This window comes from Paroedura picta, chromosome 6 (assembly GCF_049243985.1).
Source record: "Paroedura picta isolate Pp20150507F chromosome 6, Ppicta_v3.0, whole genome shotgun sequence".
Classification (NCBI taxonomy): Eukaryota; Metazoa; Chordata; class Lepidosauria; order Squamata; family Gekkonidae; genus Paroedura; species Paroedura picta.
The window spans coordinates 60487987-60509990 of record NC_135374.1 but is presented as its reverse complement, the minus strand read 5'-3'; the positions used below and the strand labels follow the sequence as shown (position 1 = coordinate 60509990).

At 44.3% G+C, this 22004-nt stretch overlaps 1 protein-coding gene across 5 annotated transcripts in view; it reads right to left on the bottom strand.

The window, feature by feature from the left end:
- The window catches only part of DYRK1A (dual specificity tyrosine phosphorylation regulated kinase 1A), a 190237-nt gene that overhangs the window by 28786 nt on the left and 139447 nt on the right, over positions 1–22004 (bottom strand). For all 5 annotated transcript variants that reach the window (XM_077342680.1, XM_077342684.1, XM_077342681.1 and 2 more), the window contains exon 3: positions 8532–8731. In XM_077342680.1, the coding sequence (XP_077198795.1) occupies positions 8532–8731 (200 nt within the window). The remainder of the gene's footprint in view (positions 1–8531; positions 8732–22004) is intronic.

Sequence of the window (22004 nt, the reverse complement as noted above, 5' to 3'; positions counted from 1 at the left end):
AACGGTAAGCAACTCTGTTTTCATTTTCCATCTTGTAGTGCAGTCCCACATTGGGATTTTCACGAGCTAAATACCTGTGGAGGTGGGTGAGTCCTCTAAGAAAAAAGTGAATGCAGAACCGAAGTTCCAAACCGAGCCTCTGATCTTGCCGACAGATCGATTGCATAATGCTTGATGAAGGTGCTTTCATTAGACTAGGTCGCTGCTCTGCAGATGTCACGAAGAGGAACCTGCCTGAGGAATGCAGCAGAGGTGGCCTGAGATCTCAATGAATGTGCCCACAGGTGTAGTGGGCATGGGAGTGCTGCAGCCCTGTATGAGGCACGAATCGCGGACACCAGCCAACGAGAGAGGGTCTGGGAATACACCCTGCATCCCTTCTTAGGCCCTCAATAACAAACGAACAGGGACAATGACTTCCTAAAGTCCCTTGTCCTATCCAAATAATAAAGATTCACATGTTTGACGTCTAAATTGTGTAGTTCCTGTTCTCCCGGTGATTGTGGGTTCGGGGAAAAAAACCGGAAGGGAAATCTCTTGTGAAAGATGAAACTGTGAGACTACCTTGGGTAGAAACTGCCAATCCGGATGGAGGACAACCCTGGAGGGGAACACCTTCAGGAAGGGGGAATCTATCCTAAGCGAGGCTAGTTCACTGACTCTTCTCACAGAGGTAATCCCGACTAAAAAAGCTACCTTCATGGATAGCAAAGCCAATGAAATGGACCCCATGGGTTCAAAGGGAGGAGTCATCAAGGCCTGAAGGACCACTTCCAAACACCATTGCGGGATTGGTGGTTGACGAGGGGGGGGGGAACAAATTCGTAAGACCCCGGAGAAAACGTTTGGATAATTTGTGGGCAAATAATGAAGTGCCTTGCACTTCGGCGTGGTAAGAAGCCAACGCCGCCAAGTGAGTCCTGACCGAGGTAACTGCCAGACCAGAGTTTGCTAATTCCCATAAGTACAACAGGACCTGTGGTAAGGGACAAGTAAAGGGGCAAAAATGTCGTGATAGACACTCATGTTCGAATCTAGCCCACTTATTCGTGTAACTACGCCTAGTAGAGCTTTTCCGGGACTGCAACAACACCTCCCTCACGGTAGGCGGGAGGGGTTCATTAGTGGTGTAATCCGCCCTGCCGTGAGGTGAAGCCTGGATAAGTCTGGGCATGGTTGGGAACTGGAAGTCAGGAGGGCAGGATCCAACGGGAGTCGGATCCAAATGCTGTTGGCCATCAAATTCAGCTTGGTAAACCATGACTGACGGGGCCAAAAGGGGGCAATCAATAACGCGTCTGTATTGTCCGCCGACATCTTCGCCAACACCCTCGGGATAAGAGGCAGCGGGGGAAATGCGTAATGCAGAACCCCTGTCCATGTGATCTGGAACGCATCCCCCAGAGACTACAGGTCTATCCCCCCTGGGGAGCAAAACTTGTGGGCCTTCGCAGAATGTGCCCTGGCAAAAAGGTCGATCTGGGGGGTTCCCCATAGGGAAAATAAACGGCTCAGAACCAGGTCGTCTAGTTTCCAGTCTTATTCCTGAGAAAACACCCTGCTCAATCTGTCTGCCCTGGTATTCATGAAGCCCGCTATGTGTATCGCCCTCATGTCTGCCTGAATGTCGAAAAGAATCCGCCACACTCTCAGGGCCTCGGCGCATAGGGCTAAGGACCAGGTGCCCCCTTGTTTGTTGATGTAGAATAGGGTTGCAGTATTGTCCGTGCGAAGGAGAATCCGCTGCTCTGGCATAAATCTGAAAAAACAGTCAAGGCCAAAACCACAGCTTGAATTTTCAGTAAGTTAATGTGTAATGTACATTCCCAAGGGGACCAACGACCCTGAGTTGACAATTCGCCGCAGTATGCCCCCCAACCCTCTAAAGACGCATCAGTAGTAAGAACTAAGTCATGCATCCAGGAGCCAAAGGGTACACCCCTCAACAGGTTATTTTCCGAGGACCACCAGTGAAGGGATCGGACAACTGACCTCGGAACCGAAAAGTGTTGGAACTGTGAGTGTCTTAATGGGTTAAAACGCCTGAGAAACCAGGATTGAAGACCCCTCATGTGCCATCTGGTATAGGGGACCACAGCTGTCACTGAGGCCATAAGGCCGAGAGCCTGTTGAAATCTGTATGCAGGTTACCATCAGTTCCATCCAAAGGAACCCAGAATGGAAGACAAGGGCCGTATTCTATGGATTGGCAAGGAGGCGGTAGCAGTAGACGAATTTAGGAATGCTCCTATGAACTCTACCTCCTGCGACGGAACAAGACGGGACTTCTCTGTGTTCACTGCCAAATCCAGTCGGGCACAGACCAATAAGGTAAATCGGACCTGGTCCGTGAGCTTCGAAGCGTCAGGACCTACTAAAAGCCAATCATCCAGGTATGGAAATATTGTAATGCCTCTCAGTCTGAGAAAAGCAATTACTACTGCCATACACTTTGTGAAAACCCGCGGAGCAGTAGCTAATCCAAAAGGTAAAACGGTGTACTGATAGATATCGGATCCGTGTCGGAACCAAAGGTATTTTCTGTAGGACCTATGAATACCAATATGGAAGTATGTGTCCTTGAGGTCCAAGACTGCGAACCAAGCATTATGTTGTAGGGATTCGATAACAGAAGGCAACGAGACCATACGAAATTTGGAAATGTATAAGCATTTATAAATCGGAGGTCTAGGATCAGGCGGACCCCGCCGTCCCTCTTATCCACCAAGAAAAAACGGGAGAAAAAACCCAACTCTTGGGCACCTGTTGGCACCAACTCTACAGCTCCCTTGGACAAGAGGTCAGAGAGCTGGACACTAAGCTCTGGGAAGGGGTTGTCTGGGGCAGAGGAACCCAAGTCACAGACTGGGGAGGATTGAAACTCCAAGCGATAACCCTCAACAATGATAGACAAAACCCAGGTGTCCTGGGTAATACTGTACCAGGCCTCACGGAATTCAGCCAAACGATCCCCAAAAAACCGCACTATGGGGTCGGGCTGCTGGCATAGTCAGAGCTTTTGTTGGGGGTGGCTTCGACTGAAAGATTGGTTCGAAGGGCGTTGACGCTGAGGATGTTTACGGGCTTGGAACTGGGGCGGACCGGAGCGGGGCGGATACTGGGATGGAGGACCTGAGGAACGCTGAGGGTAGTAGGGCATGGAAAATGAGGCCTGACGTTGGAAGCGCTGCTGGTAAAAATTTTGAGAAGGCGGAGGAGGGAAAGAATTTAAGTATCTCACAGACTGCCGGGTCTTCCTCAAGGAGAATAGGAAATCATCCATTGTCTTAGCAAACAACAAGGACTTCTCGAACGGCATGTCTTCCACCTTAATTCTGGTTTTGAGAGGAAGAGATGTATTTTGGAGCCAGGAATGGCAACGGACAATAGCAGAGGCCATGGATCGGGCCACGATATCTGCTGCATGCTTGCCAGAGTTGATACCCTGTTTGGAAGTTTTGATCGCCTCGGCTTGGATCATGCGGGCAAGGCTTCGTTGCTCTTCGGGAATCAGCTCAATATACTTTGAGAAACTCTCCCACAGGCAAAGCTGATAGGCCTGGTAATTGGCTATACGAAAACTGAGCGCCGAGGAAGAGTAGACCTTCCGTCCCTAAGTATCCAAGCGCCTGCTCTCTTTATCTACCGGGGAGGAATGCTGGCCAGGTTTGCGTTTCAACTGCATATCGTCTATAATGGAAGATGTGGCAGACGGATGGATGGAAAGATATTGCGAAGAGTTGGGCTTCACCCTGTACAAGGATTCAATTTTCTTCGGTGCCGGTTGTACCGAAGCAGGTTTGTCCCAGATAGGGACCGTCAGATCTTCGAAACCCTGGATAATAGGCAGGGCAATATTCGACGGGGTATTAGAATAGAGTCTGCTCAGGATCTTGTCCTTGGGCCTTGCATCCGATGTCGAAACGACCAGGTCAAGAGCCTTGGCCATTCTTAGAAGCTGCTCTCCATACATTCTGTAGTCATCAGTAGGCGAAGCTGAGGTAGGGTCTGCCAAGGCTTCATCAGGGGATGGATCCGACGTGGAGTCTGGGCTGGTGGGAATTGGAACGGACTGGGGCCCAAACGAACCCGACGGAACAGCCGACATCATGGCCGAAGCGCTGTCAGGGAAGTCCAAAACAGGATCCTCCTCCTCGGCCATAGGCCGGTCCCATTAGCCGACATATACCAGTGAATGCCCCACAGGGACCTGGGTCAACGGTCTCCATTGAGCCGGGGGAGCAGAAACTGATTGAGGCAACGCAACCGAGGATCCATCATCCTGCACATCCAAGGAATAGGATTGTGTTAAAGGCTCTCGCAACGGAGGCGTAGAGGACCGACGAACGGAACCCATGGAACCGAAGGCTTGTCCTTATGCTTAGACTTTTTTGCCTTTTTAACAGGGGGATCGGCCAAGGCGCCCCGTTCCGAAGGCGGTAAATCCGGTGCCGAAACTACATTAGGAACCTCAGACGCCACTCGGGGTCTCTTAGGAGGCTTTGGGGAGCCTCTTGACGGCTCCATGGCAGAACGGACGGAGGAAGGTTTGGATCCAAGGACGGATGGCACCTTCGATGCCCGAGATGGAGTCGGCTCAGACTGTACCTCAGACTGTACCTCAGTACAGGAGGGTCTGCCGAAAGGGCCTCCTCCCAAAGCGCCGCCTTGAGCCTCGCAGCTCTGTCAGAGCAGGCCTTCGGAGTAAACTTCTGACAAATTGTACACGAAGGTACGGAGTGGCCCTCACCCAGACAAATAAGGCAACGGTCGTGCTCGTCCATCACCGGCATCTTCACAGCACACTGGCTGCACTTCTTAAAAATAGCCTTAGAAGCCATTCTGAGGAAAAATCGCTGACGCAGTAAGAAAAAGATGAGGAGACTAGCAAAGGATGTCCACTAATCACGGCGGCGAAAAGAGAACTGAGGAGGGTGGGCGCTCCGCCTCGTGACCCCATGATCGGTGCGCGGGAAACCCGGCGCATGCATGGTAGCGGTGCGGAGCGCCCTCTTTGGAGACTTTTCGCTAGGGAAGTTCCGAGCGGCAGGCCTGTGCGTGCGCAGTTCCAATGTGGGACTGCACTACAAGACGGAAAATGAATCTCAAGCTCTTATCAGAGTCTTCCAATGAAAGCTGCGCACCATTGATGACATGAAGAACAATACTGTTTAAAGAGTGGCCTTTTCAGGCAGAATCATTTCCATCTTATCCAGAATCAGCTTGAGGGCTTCTCTCTTGGTCACTTGACCACCACATTCAGTTACTGGGCCAGGGTAAAGGCAAAATCAGTCAGAAGCTAGGTGGACATCAACATATTGATGAGTACTTGTGTGTTGTGTACAATTTCATTAAGAGAACTTGGCGGTGGAATGTGCCATCAAGTCACAGCTGACTATGGTTACCCTGTGGGGTTTTCAAGGCAAGTGACATTCAAGGATGTAGCTAAAGATAAAGTTGGTCAAATAAAATAATCATAGCATTTTTTTTAGGAAGTGAATGCGAAGTGGATATGGAAATGGTTGTCTGAACTTCTTATAAACTGATATCACAATAAACCAATAGAAATTAGGAAATGTTTGGCGACTGTAAGCACTCTAAGGGTTGTTTGATCTCCCTCATCAAGGAAATAGTAGCAGTGAATTTGAACTTGTCAAGGAAGAGCATATGGATTTATTTGGCCAGCAGATGGCGCCTAATACCTATAAAACAACCTTTCTAACAACTTCCACTAGATCTTGAGACTAAAAGCATACTCATTGACCCAAAAAGTCAGATAAACTTTCAGAGTCTTGCTGACCTAGCCACCATAGACTAGCACTTTAAAATTATCCTAAAGTTTTCCAGCTGCAAATCACATTTTAAGTATCATCATGAGACTAGAAAATCTCTACAGATTCTTCAAAAACAAAGGAAAGCAAAGCAGATGGAAATACATTTTGCCAGTAATACACATATTTATTGAAGATCTATGAAGATTAATGAAAAGAACTAAAGATCCCACAAGATCAGACTTAGGTTTTATCTGGCTCAGGATCTCCAACAAAGCCCAGCTAGAGATCCCTTCCAATTCTATTATTCTATGATTCTAGGTGACACCAAGTTATCTACAACAACAACAAAAGGATGAAGGCACAAAGAAAAAATTGCAATGAAAAGCTACTGAATATAACTGTACAAAGATTAACATAATGCTCAAGAAGTCCAAAAGAACATCATTTGAAGGGAGTACAGTTTTAGAATAGTTCAAGCACCCTATTAAAGAATGCTTATACAATGAACACCTTCCAGTATAAACAGTTGAATCACAAAGAAAGTGGCACATGGGCCTCTTTAAATTTTGGAGTTAAGAAGAAAAGTAGTAATACACCATTCTGTAGACTCCATCAAACAAAAATCTTATCCCTACTTCTACAACAATAATAATAATGGATTAAAGCAGTGGTCCCCAACCCCCAGTCTGGAGACCGGGACTGGACCATGGATCAGTCGGTATTGGGCCGCGGCTTTTCCTCGTCCTCCTCCCTGGCTGCTGCCTCGGGTGCTCTCCAGCGGCCGTCATGGATGGGGCTCCCCCTCGGCATGGCACTGCGCAGCGGGAGATCAGGGGCACTGGCGGGAAAGCAAGTGGAGCAGGGGCTCAGGAGGCGGTGGCGAAAACCCTTGGCAAAAGACTACCCCCCCTAGGCCTCAGTAAAATTGCCAAGCGTTGATCAGTCCCCAGTGATAAAAAGGTTGGGGACCACTGGATTAAAGGATGTGGGAAAAACAGAAGTCTGATATATAAAATAATTTATATAGCTTTTCTTGAATATTCAAGCACCTCACATATTATTGGGATTATTTTCCCTATATGGGGGGGGGGGAGGTGAACTTTCAGAGAGATGTACTGCTTCATATTATCTGTTCCACTTAATATTTCTGGTAAGGCCTAAGAGGAAGAACTGGTCCCATGGCTTAAGTGCCTTAACACCCACTCATAGCAGCTGTCCCACCCCTGAGCGCCTCCTCCTCCAGCCGGCTTGCCTGTCTGTCCAGTGGACAGCCAATTGCCTTCCTCTACCCCTGACCACCCCCTCCTCTTTCCACTTCCCTCCAAGGCTCAGAGGCTGCAGATCCCTGCTGCATGGAAACTGACCCTGCCGGTGAGTTCCCTGCCCGGGGGCATCCAGCCTGCAATCTTTCCAGGTCTTGGGGGGAGGGAGAGGCCATCTGCAGAGTTCTGCCCCCCCCCCCATCTAGCTCCGTTGTATTCCTGAATGAAACGGGCTTTGTCCCTAGTGTAACTATACTTACCTAATCAGAAGTGAGCTACATGCTCACATTCTTTCCTGCCCCTTTTCTGGAGTGTAAATTGCCAGCATTTGTGCTAACCATGAGTATATATCAGTGACTAGCTTAACGCTAGTCAGGATCCATGAAGAACTAGGAATTGAAACAGAGTTCCAAGCATAGCTTATGGCAATGATTACACAATCAGAATTATATATGCACAGAATCTCAGTGAGTTAATAGCTGAAGCAAGATTTCAACAGGGATTTTTCCACTCATGTTTGATCTACATGCTATCATCCAATTTTTGCTTTGCAATGGAAAAGCATTAAAGTAGGGGAGACTTGAAAAAGAGAAGGTGTATGCAGAAGGAAGGTTACTCAATCCTTCCTTCTGCATACACCTATTTATCTGCATAGAACTCTGCACAGTCAGTCACTTGTGGAAATGTCTCCATACTAGGGGGGAAATGAATGGCGCTTAGAGACAGGTTAGTGACAGGTTCTCTTTTAATTACTCTCCAGTTCCACAATTGAGAATGCATCTGTCCATTAACCTTTAATCTTGAAATTTGTATTCCCTTTACTATATTTTCCCCTAGAATTGAACTAATTGGAATTACCTGATAAACTTAGCTTGTTATTTCTAAGACCTTTGTATCTAGTTAACAACATTATGCTGTGTACTAAACCATGACCCACTCTCTACTTATATACGTGGTCTTGTATTTCCCATTTCATTGTCTGAGAAAACAGGATATGCATGCAAAAGCATAGACCGCTTATATAAGTAAAAACTAGTTGGTCTTAAAGCAAGGTGACCAGATTTTAACATTGGTAAAGCGGGACACCTTTGACCGGGGGGGGGGGGGGGGGTCCTTGATTAAAAATTTGGTCTATATGGAGCAACAAAACGTTTCATAGAACGCATAGAATGCAAAAATAGTATTGTAATATATATATATATATATATATATATTTAATTTCAACATAAGTACAATTTGCCAGGTACCCCCAAATGTCCCTCCAAAAGGGGGACAACCTGGTCACCTTATCTTAAAGGTGTCACTGGATTCAAACTTTGTTTTTGATCCTTCCCCACAACTCTTCCTCTCCTGTTTTTCTCCCCGGCAGGCTTCCAGACTTATCTTTACAGTGTAAACATAGCTTGGAAGCTCTGGACTAACAAAAATCCATTGAAAGCGAAGTGTATTAAGCACAAATCTCAGTGTAAAAACTGATTTCCTAAATGTCCCTTACCTGGTTGGTAAGAGGCTGTTGAATCTGGTCAGCATAGGATAAGGCAGAAACTTGTTGGTCATTTATGTTCTGTTGCCGACGATCACTGTACTGCTGATGTGAATGGGACATCTGTCCAGCCATTTGAAGGCCGGCAGCATGGAATGAAAATGATGGTGCAAGTCGAACAGATGAAGGTTTGCATGCTGAAGTCTCTCCTCCTACAAAGGACAATGCAAGAGTTAGTATGGCTTACTTCACTTTGTATGACCTTGATGTAACACAAATCTACCACTCTCAAAGATACACAATTGAAAAAAAAAAAGAAATGTGTGTGTACATAGAAATAATGTTTTGCTTACTAAGTTTCCTGCACAGTTAAGATTCTTATTTCTTGTCCACGGTATTCTCTTGTATGTCTCAAAGTATGATGCAAATTCATCTCCTGTTGAAAAGCCTACATTGAGATGAGTCCTTCTTCTCCCTAACCTGCTTAGTAATACGGTTTCTAAGAAAACTACTTGGAAAGATACTTGAAATGTTGTTATAGTATAGGCTACTTTTAGTTTTTCTAACAGCCCCAACTTGTAGAGACTCATAACATTTCTGAAATGTTATTAATTCTGAGAAAGGTGAGAAAGCTGCTAAATTTTGACCAATTTGTCACTACCTATACATAGAAACAGTCCTTATTAAAGCTTTTCATTAGTGTCACATTACACCATGACAGGACCAGGGCAGCTCTAATAATCGCTGAATGCTATACAGGTGTATCACCCACCCAAGTTAGAGCTTAATGTGTAATTAGTCCTGCAAATGAAAGACTATGTAATATAGAGTGCTTCTAAATGTGTGTGTAGACTTAGGCTCCAGCAGCTGACACACACATACCATATAAAATGCAACATTTTTTTTCTAGGAGTTGTTTTTTGTTTATAGACAGGAACTTTAGCTCAATAAATGCTTAATAGTGTTTGTAGCAATTAATGCTGGCACCTACATAAATAATTCTTAGTCAGTCATCTGAAGATTCTGATATACTACATAGACAATTCCAGGATAGCAAGTATTCCAGATCCCATCTTAAAAGTAGCATGCAATATTACATGAAAAAAGGGGAAAAACCTCTTCTCAATGATATGTTTACTAACTTTAGAAGTAATCACATCTCCAGCTAAATAGATGCAACTGAAGTCTAATGGGCTATGCACCATTATGGAAAAGAACCACAGGGTATACTTTGACTTCCCACAGATTGTTTGAAACTGAAAATATTAAATAGCTTGAAAGCATAATAGATTGGATCCTACTAACATTCTGCTGACAGAAGAGGGACAAACTGATTCTCCTGTTTACTGCAGTCCCTGACCCATGTAGAATTTAGCTATGAGGATCCCTTAACACCCAGCACAGCTTCTACAGACATCACAAGGGCTGCTGGAGGAAGAAGACAGGGAAAGATCAGCTTCCATCAGCAGACCATTGGCAGAAAATAACCTGATGGCTTATGCTTTGAAAAATAATTAATTAATGATCATTTTTAAAAAGATACACCTAACAATTTGTACCTTGCACTATAGAAATGTACCAATGGGAGAACAAATGTAAGATTCCAATGCATTATTCTTAAACCAAACTAGCCACTTTCATTGTTCTTATCAACAACACCTATGACTAGACCCTGTCTACTATGGAAACCCACTTCTTCTATTGCATCTTCAAACATGATATTCAAAAATAACATCAAGCAGTTTATTATAACAACATGTGCAACAGGAGTTCTACTAATACATGTATTAAGCACCATCAAGTTGCTTTCAGTTCTGGAAAACCTATGATTTAATCCTGTAATTACAGCATTGCTCAGGTCTTGCAAACTGAAAGCCACAGCTTCCTTTATTGAATCAATTCATTTAATGTTGGCCCTTCCTCTTTTCTTGCCTTTAAATGTTCCTAGGCTTATTGTCTTTTCCAGTTACTTTTACCTAAGAATGTGACCAAGGTACAATAGCCTTGGTTTAGTTATTTTAGCTTAATCTGTTAATGCTCTTTCAAGTAAAATATAATCCTTTTGAAAGAGCTGCATGAAGATGGTTTAAACAAAGGAATGGAAGATACGGGAATGCTTGCACCTCTTCTGATCATCATCCCACCCCAAGATACAATGGTGATAGGATTAAGGAAAAATAAACTTTCATGTGTTATTGGTGTTGTGCAATGCCAGGTCCATAAAGAAGAAGGTTGCTATTCTGCAGAGTTGCTTTGTGGAACAAAATATGGACTTTGCATGCATGACTAAGACATTTGCAGGAGCGTGAGACAGTTTCCCGGAAAGAACTGGCCCTACCTAGGTGCTTAGTACTTCATCAACCATAGACATATAAAGTCAGGAAGGGGAAGGAATTGTGATGCTGATCTGGGTGTCTTTCTCCTTCAGGGCACTTCCTGCTCCAATAATCCTAGGAACTGAATGTGTGGGCTTGATATGTGACGAAGAAGAGAGTTTGATCATCTGGCTGTTGTACCAGCCCCCTAACACCCTGGAGGTGCAGGAACAAAACAGGAACTGAGATAGCTATAGCAAGTTTGGCAGAAATCTTGTGACAAAGTTACAAAAGTACATTGTAAGATGCTTATGAAAGCTTATGAGTTGGCAATAAAAAACACAAAAACGGATTATTTAGCATTGCTAATGCATCTGCTATTTAAAACGGTTCAATCTTTTACAACCTTGACTACAGTACAGTCTGAAATTACACAATTAGTCATTAGCTATGAGGCATTTATAAGCTGTTTTGTGGACAAAGCCTTGTTGCTCCATCATGACTTGACCACAGACTTTAATGCAGTAATAGAACCGGAGGCCCATTGGCTGTCTCTGGATCATATGCTGTAGTGGTTAGGAGCGATAGCTTCTAATCTGGGAAGCCAGATTTGATTCCCCCCTCCTCCACATGAAGGCAGCTGGGCAACCCTGGCCTCATCACAGCACTGATAAAGCTGTTCTGATCGAGCAGTAATATCAGGGCTCTCTCAGCCTCACCTACCTCACAGGGTGTCTGTTGTGGAGAGCAGAAAGGGAAGGTGATTGTAAGCCACTTCTGGTAGAGACACCTTCTGGTAGAGAAAAGTGGCATATAAGAACCAACTCTTTTCTTCACTATAGACTGCTCTTGTTGGACAATGTTAACAGAACTTTGGCCTACCATATATTCCCTTGATCCATATCTCTCATGGCTGCTGAAAACCAGTAGCAAAGAGATTTGGGTCTCCCTTCAGGAAATTATCCACTTCAGGGATGTTCCAGGAGAGGCTGAAGGAGGTGATGGTTAGGCCACTTTTGAGAAACAATTACTGGAACCATCCGACCCAGCCAACTACCACTCAGTCTTACATCTGCTCTTTCTAGGTAAAGTAGTTGAGCATACAGTAATTGAAGAAACATTGGCTCTTTGGAGACAACTGGATCTAGGTGGGTCTGCAATGCTGTTGTTACTAGACCTGACAGGAGCATTCAATACAGTTGATCATGGGCTTTTAGCCCATTGCCAACCTACCTTGGGGGTTCAAGGTATGGCCCTTAAATAGCTGCAATCTTTCCTCCAAGTTGGGAACAGCATGCCCTGATATGTGAAGTTCCACACGGAGGTGTTCTGTCCCAGATTGTCAACCTTCAAGTTGTAGAATTCCCCAGTAGTCATTACTTTTGTCATTTTGATGTTCTGATATAATTCTGCTTGGCACGTTGTCTTTCAACCTTTATCAAAACTTATTTCAAATCTTCACTATTTTCCTTAGTTATATGGTAACATGTTCATATTTCAAATTATTGAAGTTTCTTCCAACAATTTTTATCCCACCCACATTTGAATTACATCCAGTTTTCCTTATAGATTTGAACAAGCAGGAAGATAAAACACATCCTTGTCTGACATCTTTACGCTCCACCACCACCACCAGGCTAATGATCCCTGGCACTAAATAAGCCCGCCTGGCCTCAACCAGGGCCACAGCCTTCTCTGTCTTGGCCCCCACCTAGTAGAATGAGCTCATGGAGGAGATCAGGGCTAGGGTTGCGCGCGGCGGCAGCCTAATCGGCCTGGAATGGCTGATTTGTACGCCGCCGCGCATAACCCTAATCAGGGCCCTGATGGAGCTAAAACAGTTCTGCAAAAGGCAGCTCTTCCGCCAGGCATTCGGTTGAAACCAGGTGACCAGCAACATCTACAGGGCCCCTGCTCCCTCCCTCCTTCCCTCCCTCCCAGAAATCTACCCATGTGTTCTGCTCTGGACCTGTTTGCATCATTATACTCTGTTACCTCTGTTATAGTTTAATGTTAACATGATTATTATTATGAACAAATAAGTTCCATATATTGTTTTCTGTATTTTATGTAAACTGACCTGAGCATCAGGGAAAGGCAGTATACAAATATAATAAATAAATAAATAAATAAATAAATAAATAAATAAATAAATAAATGTTGTCAATTGGAAACCATTCTGTTTTTCTATATTTTCTCCACAGTTGCCTCTTGTCCAGAGTATAGGCTGTGCATTAAAACAATCAGATGTGGCACACTTATTTTTAGAAATAAGCATAACTTTTCATGATCCACACAGTCAAAAACTTTCCTGTAAATTATGAAACACAAACTGTTTTTTTTCTGAAACTGCTTTGTATGCTCCGGTCTGCTGCAGTAACCAACATAAATTTGCAATATGATCTCTAATGCCTCTTTTCAAAATACAGCTTGAACATCTGGCTTTTCTCTTTCAATTTACGTTAACAATCTTTATGAACATCACTTTACTTGCATGAGAAATTAAGTTGATGCTTCAATAGTTGCTGCAGTCTTTGAAGTCTCCTTTTTAAATTGGAATGCAGATTGAGTGTTTCTAGTCTACGACTCATCATTTTTTTCCATTTGTTGAAATATTCTTGCTAATATTTCTGTGGCTTAGAATGACTCTATTAATATCTCATCTACTCTTGATTATCTGTTTGTCCAATTACTAGAAGCGCAGTTTTCACTTCACTTTTTAAAAACTTCCTTATATTTCTTCAATGTACCGTTCCTACTGCTTCTTTATTCTGTCTTGTTCAATTAATGTAGTTCCATGTTGATCTTTCAAGCATGGCTAACCATACTTTAAATTTCCCTTTGATTTATTGGATCATGCGGAACAGATCTCTTAGTCTTCCTTTTTTGTTGTTCTGTTTCTTTTTGTATGTGTAAGACACTGGAACACTCCATTTAGACTTCTGATTCTATTTCTATGACCTTTTATTTTGTTTCTCATTTATCTTGAGCAATTTTAAGAGTTTTACCAGTCATTCATCAAGGCTTTTCATATCTTTTGGCTACTTATTTAGTAGTTGGATTTAAAGATTCCCCCTGTCCTTTTTTGTCTGATGGGAATTAAAAAAAACAAACAGTGATATTGGTGGCTGTGTCATCAGCAAAGAGACCTAGGATGATGTAAATTCAATTGGTTTGTACAAACAAAATGACAAATTAAGTTCAGTCTAAGAAAAGCTAAAAGTGATATTCACCAAGAAACATCCTTATCATCTGAGGACAGGAAGGAAGCAGGACAAAGTTGAACTTCCAATCTCCCAATGGGAAGCACCTTCCTCCACTCTGGATACTCCAACTATAACTATAATCAACCATCAACTACTGAACTGGTTGGAGTAAAGAATATCAACAAGGAGGAAGACAACAGGACACAAAACAGGGAGTACCAGGATAATATCAAAATTAATATAGGCTATTGAAATCAAGGCGAGACTGGGAACCCTAGCCTTTGCCTCCAATATTTTTCTCTCTCTCTTTCTCTCTCTGCCTGAGAGGGACACCGGAAGTACAGAGGGACAAGATGTCTTCCTAGCCGAAGAGGAAAAGGATCCTCCTTGGTGAGCAACCAATGATCATTCTCCCTCTGAGTCAGGAGAATATCTTGGTGGGACTTACAAGAGCAATCGTCCATCACATGTTGCAATACCCTGTGGCCAAAGGCTGAATCAGCTGCAGCAATCACATTAATGCTTATAATACCAACCAAACATCAATGGGGTTGACCAAATGGCAGTCTTACAGACCTTCACCATCATAACCCTTTTGGCATGGCATGGACCACATTCTCCTGAGACCTATAGAGCTTGACTATGAAAAAACAAATGCACTTGCTAATAGCTGCTCAAGACATGGCCTTGCCTGTGTTGGGTGGGAACATCGAGAGAAACATACTTTCTGACATTTTGATGTCTTGTGTTCCTTCTATGTAAATTCAGAGTGTCCTCCAGATGTCTAGCTTATGCCAAAGCTTTTCTTCAGGGCCAACTGGATGGGGAAAGAAAGAAGACTAATTTTTTGGGAGAAGTGAAATGAAACTTAGAATCCACCTTGGTCTAATGAGAAGGTAAGTTCTCATCAAGACTTTGTCCCTATGGAATATGCAGAGATCTTTGCTAACTGATAGGTAAAGGTAAAGGTATCCCCTGTGCAAGCACTGAGTCATGGCTGACCTTTGGGGTGACGCCCTCCAGCGTTTTCATGGCAGACTCAATACGGTGTGGTTTGCCAGTGCCTTCCCCAGTCATTACCGTTTACCCCCCAGCAAGCTGGGTACTCATTTTACCGACCTCGGAAGGATGGAAGGCTGAGTCAACCTTGTGCCAGCTGCTGAGATTGAACTCCCAGCCTCATGGGCAGAACTTTCAGACTGCATGTCTACTGCCTTACCACTCTGCGTCACAAGAGGCTCTTTGCCAACTGATAGGGCTCCCAATTCTGAAACCCTTCTGGCTGAGGTGATTGCCAACAAAAACAAGGCCTTCATACTCAGGAGGGACAGTGAAATGTAGCCTCAAAGGAGTTTTTTGTTAAGGCAGTCAGAACTACATTGAGCTTCCAGGTGGGGAAGTGGTGCTATACACTTGAGAAAAAGCAGAATATAGGGCAGAAGAGAGAGTGGAACACCACCCTTCAAGAGTAGAACAGTGGTTAGAGCTGAAATCTGCCAGCACAGAATAGTAAATGGAAGGTTAGACTTAGTACTTTCCTGAAGGAACTCTAGGGTGCTTTTGATCTTAGGAGCCAGTTAATTGCTTTCCGTCTATACGATCTTAATGAATGCCTTCCAGAATCAGTTCTAGATCCTGGTGATACAGCATCTTTGTGACATCATTATGGTGTCAGTAATATGGGAACTATAACCCTTGCACATCAACACCAGTCTTTCAGCTGCCACATGGTCAAGATGCAACATCCTGAATGAGGATGCTAAAAGGGCCCTATGCTGGAGCAAATCTGGGACAACCGGAAGCGTCAGATAAGGGGTATCTGATATCTCAAGAATGGCAGGAAAACATGGATATCTCAGGCCCCATGGCACCATGAGAATCACCTCTGTTCGAAGCAGTTGAATCCTTATGAGGAGTCTCGGGAGAACTGGGATTGGCGTAAAGGTGTAAAGTAGACCCGGTGGCCACAGGCCATCAGGGCATCTGTCATCTCTGCCTTGGAATGATGAAAGTGTGAGCAGAACCTGGGTATCTAATAATTCTGATGTGAAACGAAGAAGTCCATTACCTGGATACTGAAGTGTACTGTCATGCCATCCTGCTGGGCCACACATCAGTTGTTGTTGTTGTTGTTATTTAAATTTATTACTCGCCTTTCCCTGAAGGCTCGACTGGAGCCAAGAGCCAAGAATGGAGTCAAGCCAAGCGGAAGTCAAGAACCAGGAACACAGTCAAGAGTCAAAGCCACGGTTAGGAACCAGGAATGAAGTCAAGAGACAAAACTGAAGTCAAGAACCAGGAACAAAGTCAAGGACTCAAGCCAAAGTCAGGAACTACATATCAACTGAACAGAACTTCACCATAGAGAACCAGAACACTGAACATCTTGGTAGACAGGTACGGAAGGCACACATTGCACCCATGGAGAAAGAAATGTTCCCAGTTGAGTCTCATCGTGATAATGAATAAATCCTGACTATCCCCCTCTCGTACTCTGGAGCTTATTAGATCATCCTTTGATGCAACATAAAGCAGTGCTTTTGTCCCTTCTACCCAGGTCTCCACGCTTAAAGGGATGATTTGAGTTTTTCTATAGAAGCGGCAATTTGTATGCACCATCCAGTGTCTGCTAGGGCTCGCAGTGTTGGTTCTGTTAATGACCATGTGCCTTGAGCCAAACTGAAATCCAATAGTGCTTCCCACCCTTTCAGGATGTCATCTATGTTCTGAAGTAAGGGCTTGACTCAGTTTGGGTTTCAATGTACGCCATCAAAGAGTGATCTTGACATGAGTGACTAAGATGACTGGAACAGCCACCATCCTGGAGAGATTTTTCTAATGGGGTCCCAAAGGACAAGCGCGGGTGTATTCCCACTTCCCCTTTTCCAACTTTGAAACAAGAAGCCCCATCAGGCTTGAAAGCTGCATCAGTGATGAATGTTTGGCCTTGCTGACAGATGAAACCTGCCACATAGTCTTGGTAAGTTTTGAATGAAGAAGGAAAAAGGAAAAGTGAATTGTATCTATGAGCACTATGAACACAAGCACTGTGAGGAGACCAGGGAACTCTCTTCCCTGTTTACTAGGAACCCCAAAGACTCTAGCACCTGAAAGGTCCTCTGGGTAGAAAGGGTTGACAGTTCCAGGCGACATTGATCAGATTGTAAAGGGGTCAATGTGAACCCACTCCTGTCGAAGAAGGATCATTACATTCATCAATAACTTTGTAAAAACTCTTACAAGCTGTTAACAAGCCAAAGGATAAGGCCCTATACTGAAAAAGCTGTTCCCCAACACAGAAACGTAGGAAGTGTCTGTGGGCTGGAAAAATCGATACATGGAGGTAAACCTCTTGAAGGTGTATGGATGTAAGGATCTCACCCTATTGGAGGGCTTCTGCTATGAATCTCAAGGCTTCCATGCGAAAACACTTGAGAGTGATGTTGTACATAAATTTCAGGTCTAAAATGACCCTCCAATTCGAATTCCTCTTGGGCATGGTGAAGAATAGGGAAAACAGAGTTGCTTACCTATTAACTGTTGTTCATCAATGTTTTATGTGCAGACACATGTTGGGACTGCGCATGTGCAGGTCTGCCGTTCAAAGTTTTACTAGAGTTAGCTGCATAAGAAGGCTCCTGCCCATCCAACTGCACATATATGGTACATTCCTGCCAATATATATATTCAATTTCTTATATGGAGGGATGGGGAAGGCACTGGCAAACCACCCCGTATTGAGTCTGCCAAGAAAACGCTAGAGGGCGTCACCCCAAGGGTCAGACATGACTCGGTGCTTGCACAGGGGATACCTTTACCTTTACCTTTATATGGAGGGAACGAATGTGTGTCGGCACACAAGAAACTGATGAACAACAGGTATAGGCACAGGTAAGCAACTCTATTTTCATCTATATGGGAGTAAAAAGGTAAAGGTAAAGGTATCCCCTGTGCAAGCACCCCAATGTCTGACCCTTGGGGTGACGCCCTCCAGCGTTTTCATGGCAGACTCAATACGGGGTGGTTTGCCAGTGCCTTCCCCAGTCATTACTGTTTACCCCTCAGCAAGCTGGGTACTCATTTTACCAACCTCGGAAGGATGGAAGGCTGAATCAACCTTGAGCCGGCTGCTGGGATTGAACTCCCAGCCTCATGTGCAGAGCTTTCAGACTGTATTTCTGCTGCCTTACCACTCTGCGCCACAAGAGGCTGTGTACTCACTCCAATATTAGCAACCTGATGTCCTTCGGCTAACGTGGGGCAGTTTGGGGGGGGGGGGGTTAGTGGGGGTTAGTTAGTGCTTGCCTAACACTGATAGTGTGGATTGGTTTTAATGGTTTTAACTATGGGTTTTATCTTGTAAACCGCCGTGAGCCTAAGGGAACGGCGGTATAAAAGTTTAATAATAGTAATAGTAATGATAATGATGATGATGATGATAATAATACTAATAATAATACTACTACTAATAATAATAATAAATGTCTTGCTGTGCAGTCCCACATTGGGACTCTAGAGACCTTTCTTACCCAGGAGGTTGATAAGAGGTCTCAGTTAAACAACAAATATAACACTGCTGCTCCGAATCAGACATCGCTGATTGGTCCAGCGTATACCGCCTGATAAAACTGTCTTCATTTGCCCATGTGGCAACCTTGCAGATGTCTTCAAGAGGCATTCATCTTGAGAAAGCTGGAGATGCAGCTTGAGCTCTAATCGAATGAGCACATATATCCAATAGGCATGGAATGAAAGAAGCTCTCTATGAAGCCTGAATAGCAGCCACTGGACATCTCAAAATGGATTGGGAAGATGTTACATTTTTTTGGACCCCAGTAACACATCAGGAGTGCTTGTGTCTGTCTAGAACCCTTTGTTCTAAGTAATAAATTATTGCCCACCTAATACCCTGAGTATGCAGTCTCTTCTCTGCAGCAAAGACAGCCTGTGAGAAAAGCACCGGTAATGTTATGTCCTGATTCAGGTGAAATCTCGAAACTCCTTTAGGCAAGAATTCCCAATTGGGATGAAGCATTACTTTAGTTGGAAAGATTTTTAAGTAGGGGGAATCTATACCCTGTTCTAGCAGAGGTTGTAGCAATTAGGAATGTCACTATCAAGTCAAAAAAATCTAAAGATGCAGTAGCTAAAGGCTTGAAAGGGGGCTTATTTATTTATTTGATTTCTATGCCGCTACTCCCAGACCAGTGAACTTGTGGCACTTTACAGCATAATAATAAAATCATTACAACCCATAAGAAGGCAAACTATGCCCTCCTGCCAACAAGTACAATATACAAAATAAAAAAGGTAAAAATAAAACAGCAAGATGGCGACAATACTACCCGTATTAGGCTCTCATTAACATGTGGAGGACTATGTCTAGAGATCACTGAGGAAGTAGATGTCTCGGGGGAAGAGATTAGTTAATCCCTTAAAGAAGAGCTTCGAAAGCTTGTGGACAAACACTGAACTCCCTTGAACCTCAGAGCGGTAAGCAGCAATGGCTGCTAGGTGAGTGCGGACAGTTGATATAGCAAGGCCTCCCTTCACAAACTCTAGAAGATAAGATAGAACTGAAGGGAGGGGGCAGGTGAACAGGCACAAACCATGGGCTTCCACTCATCTCCCAAAGTGAGCCCATTTACAACCATATGTATATCTGGTGGATTGTGTTCTCACACTAGTTAATACATTCCTGTCCTCTACCAGAATACTCAACGTGACGGCTGAATTCTCCATGCCGTCAGGTAGAAAAAGGGCAGATCCAGAACATTGTCCAATTTCACTGTCAATCTGAGAACCATGGGAGCATGACATACTGGCCCTGAGCTAGCTTCATCAGTGTTGGAAACCAATGTTGGCAGGGCCAAAAGGAAGCTACCAGAATTGCCTCAGTGTCCTCAGCTTCCATCTTGTCCAGGACTCTGAGTATCAGGGAAAGTGGTGGGAGTGCATAAAATACAGGACCATTCCAGTGGATCTGGAATGCATCTCCCAAGAAATCCCTGGCTATCCCTCTCATGAAACAAAACACAGGAGAATTTCCAAACCACTATCAGGCAAACAGATCTATTGAGGGGAATCTTGACATTCTGAAAATCCTGTGGAGGGATTGGGTATGGAGGGACCAGTCAGTTCATAGCAAACTCCCTGCAAAACCGGTCTGCTTGCACATTGAGTGAACCTGATATGTAAAAAGCTATAAAGAAGTCAATCACTTCTTCACAGGGAATAAGTACCACGCCAATTGTTGCCGTAGTACATCACTGAAGTGTTGTCCATTGTAAAAGGATCTTCTTCCTGGCCAATAAGGCTAAACATACTGCTCTATGGACTAGCACATTAATATGAACAATTCCCTAGGGGACCACCATCCCTGAGATGACCTGTTCAGACAGTGAGGCCCCCGACCCTTCCAAGGAAGTGTAAGTGATAAGGGTAATCTCTGCAAATCATGTGCCAAAACAAATGCCTTTAAAAAGGTTTTAATAATTCAACCACCAACCCAAAGAAATGAGAACTGGCCTTTGGATTGAGAAGCATTTGTGGAAGAAATGTCTGATTGGATCAAGCTTCCGTATGAACCAATTTTGTAGATCTCTCATATGACACCGGGAATGGGGAGTAACTGCTGTGGTAGATGCCATGAGCCCTTGCAGGCGCTGGATGGTGCATCCAAATAGCCAACCCTTCTGTATAAAAACCTGAATCATCCATTGGAGCATGGAGGCTTGGGTAGAAGGGATGAAAGCACTAGCTGATGTTGTATCAAAGGATGCTCCAATAAACTCCACAGTACAAGAGTGGGATAGTCACGATTTATTCATGATCATGATGAGACTCCTGGGAGCATGTCTTTAGAACCATCTGGATCCTAATACATAAGGAATGGGAAGATTTGTCCACAATATGCCAGTCATCTAATTATGGGTATATAGTGACCCCCTCCCCCCGAATAGTCCAAGGTAGAGTTGAGTGCTCCGGCGTGCTCCAGTGAGCACCGATGCCCAAGGCGGCCAGTGCCGCGGAGGGGCGGCAGCGGCACACTTGTCAGTTCCTGCACACAGGTGCAGAGGTCTGCGCTTGTGTGTGGGCACCGGCTAGTGTGCCACCACCACCCCTCCTCTCTGTGATGCAGGCTGCCTTGGGCATCGGTGCTTGCCGAAGCAGCCAAAGTGCACCAGAGCGCTCAATCCTAGTCTAAGGTACACTACAACTACAGCGATACATTTAGTGAAAACCTGTGGAGCTGTTACCAGTATGAATGGCAGGACAGTATACTGGAAAATCTGATCACGCTGTCAGAATCTAAGAAATTTCCTACGGAGTCTGCTAATACTGATATAGAAATAGGCATCTTTGAGATCTAATGCAGCAAACAAATAATCGTGACAGATTCTCAATTACCATAGGAAGAGAAACCATGTGAAATTTAACCACACATAAGTATTTATTTAAAAATCTGAGGGTGGAAACCCCCCTCCTTCTTGTGTACAATAAAAAAAAAACAGGAGGAAACCCAAACTCTTCTAAGCCTCCTGGGTATAACTTCAAGTGTCTCCTTGGATAGGAGCTCTTGCAGGAGCTCTTCTACCAACTCAGAGAGCAGGTTATCTGATGCCAAACATCCTCCGATGCATTCCAGAACATAAGTAACCCAAGTCTATAATCAGAAGAAATTATTAAATGGACCCATGAGTCCCATGTAACTGACAACCAAGCTGCCTTGAAAAATGTGAGCCTATCAAGGAACAGAAGGTCAGGGAGGCCGCTTGGGGTTAACAGCCAGCAGTTTTGTAAGACTGTTGGTCCCTCTGACCAGGCTGTTGTTGTGATTTAGAATAGGAAGCTGGTTTACATCTAGGAAAATAATTATGTTGCTGACAAGAAGGATACTGAAAATCTGGAGTATGCTGGCAATGCAACCTGACGAGAAATTCTGCTGACTCTGTTGGTAACAG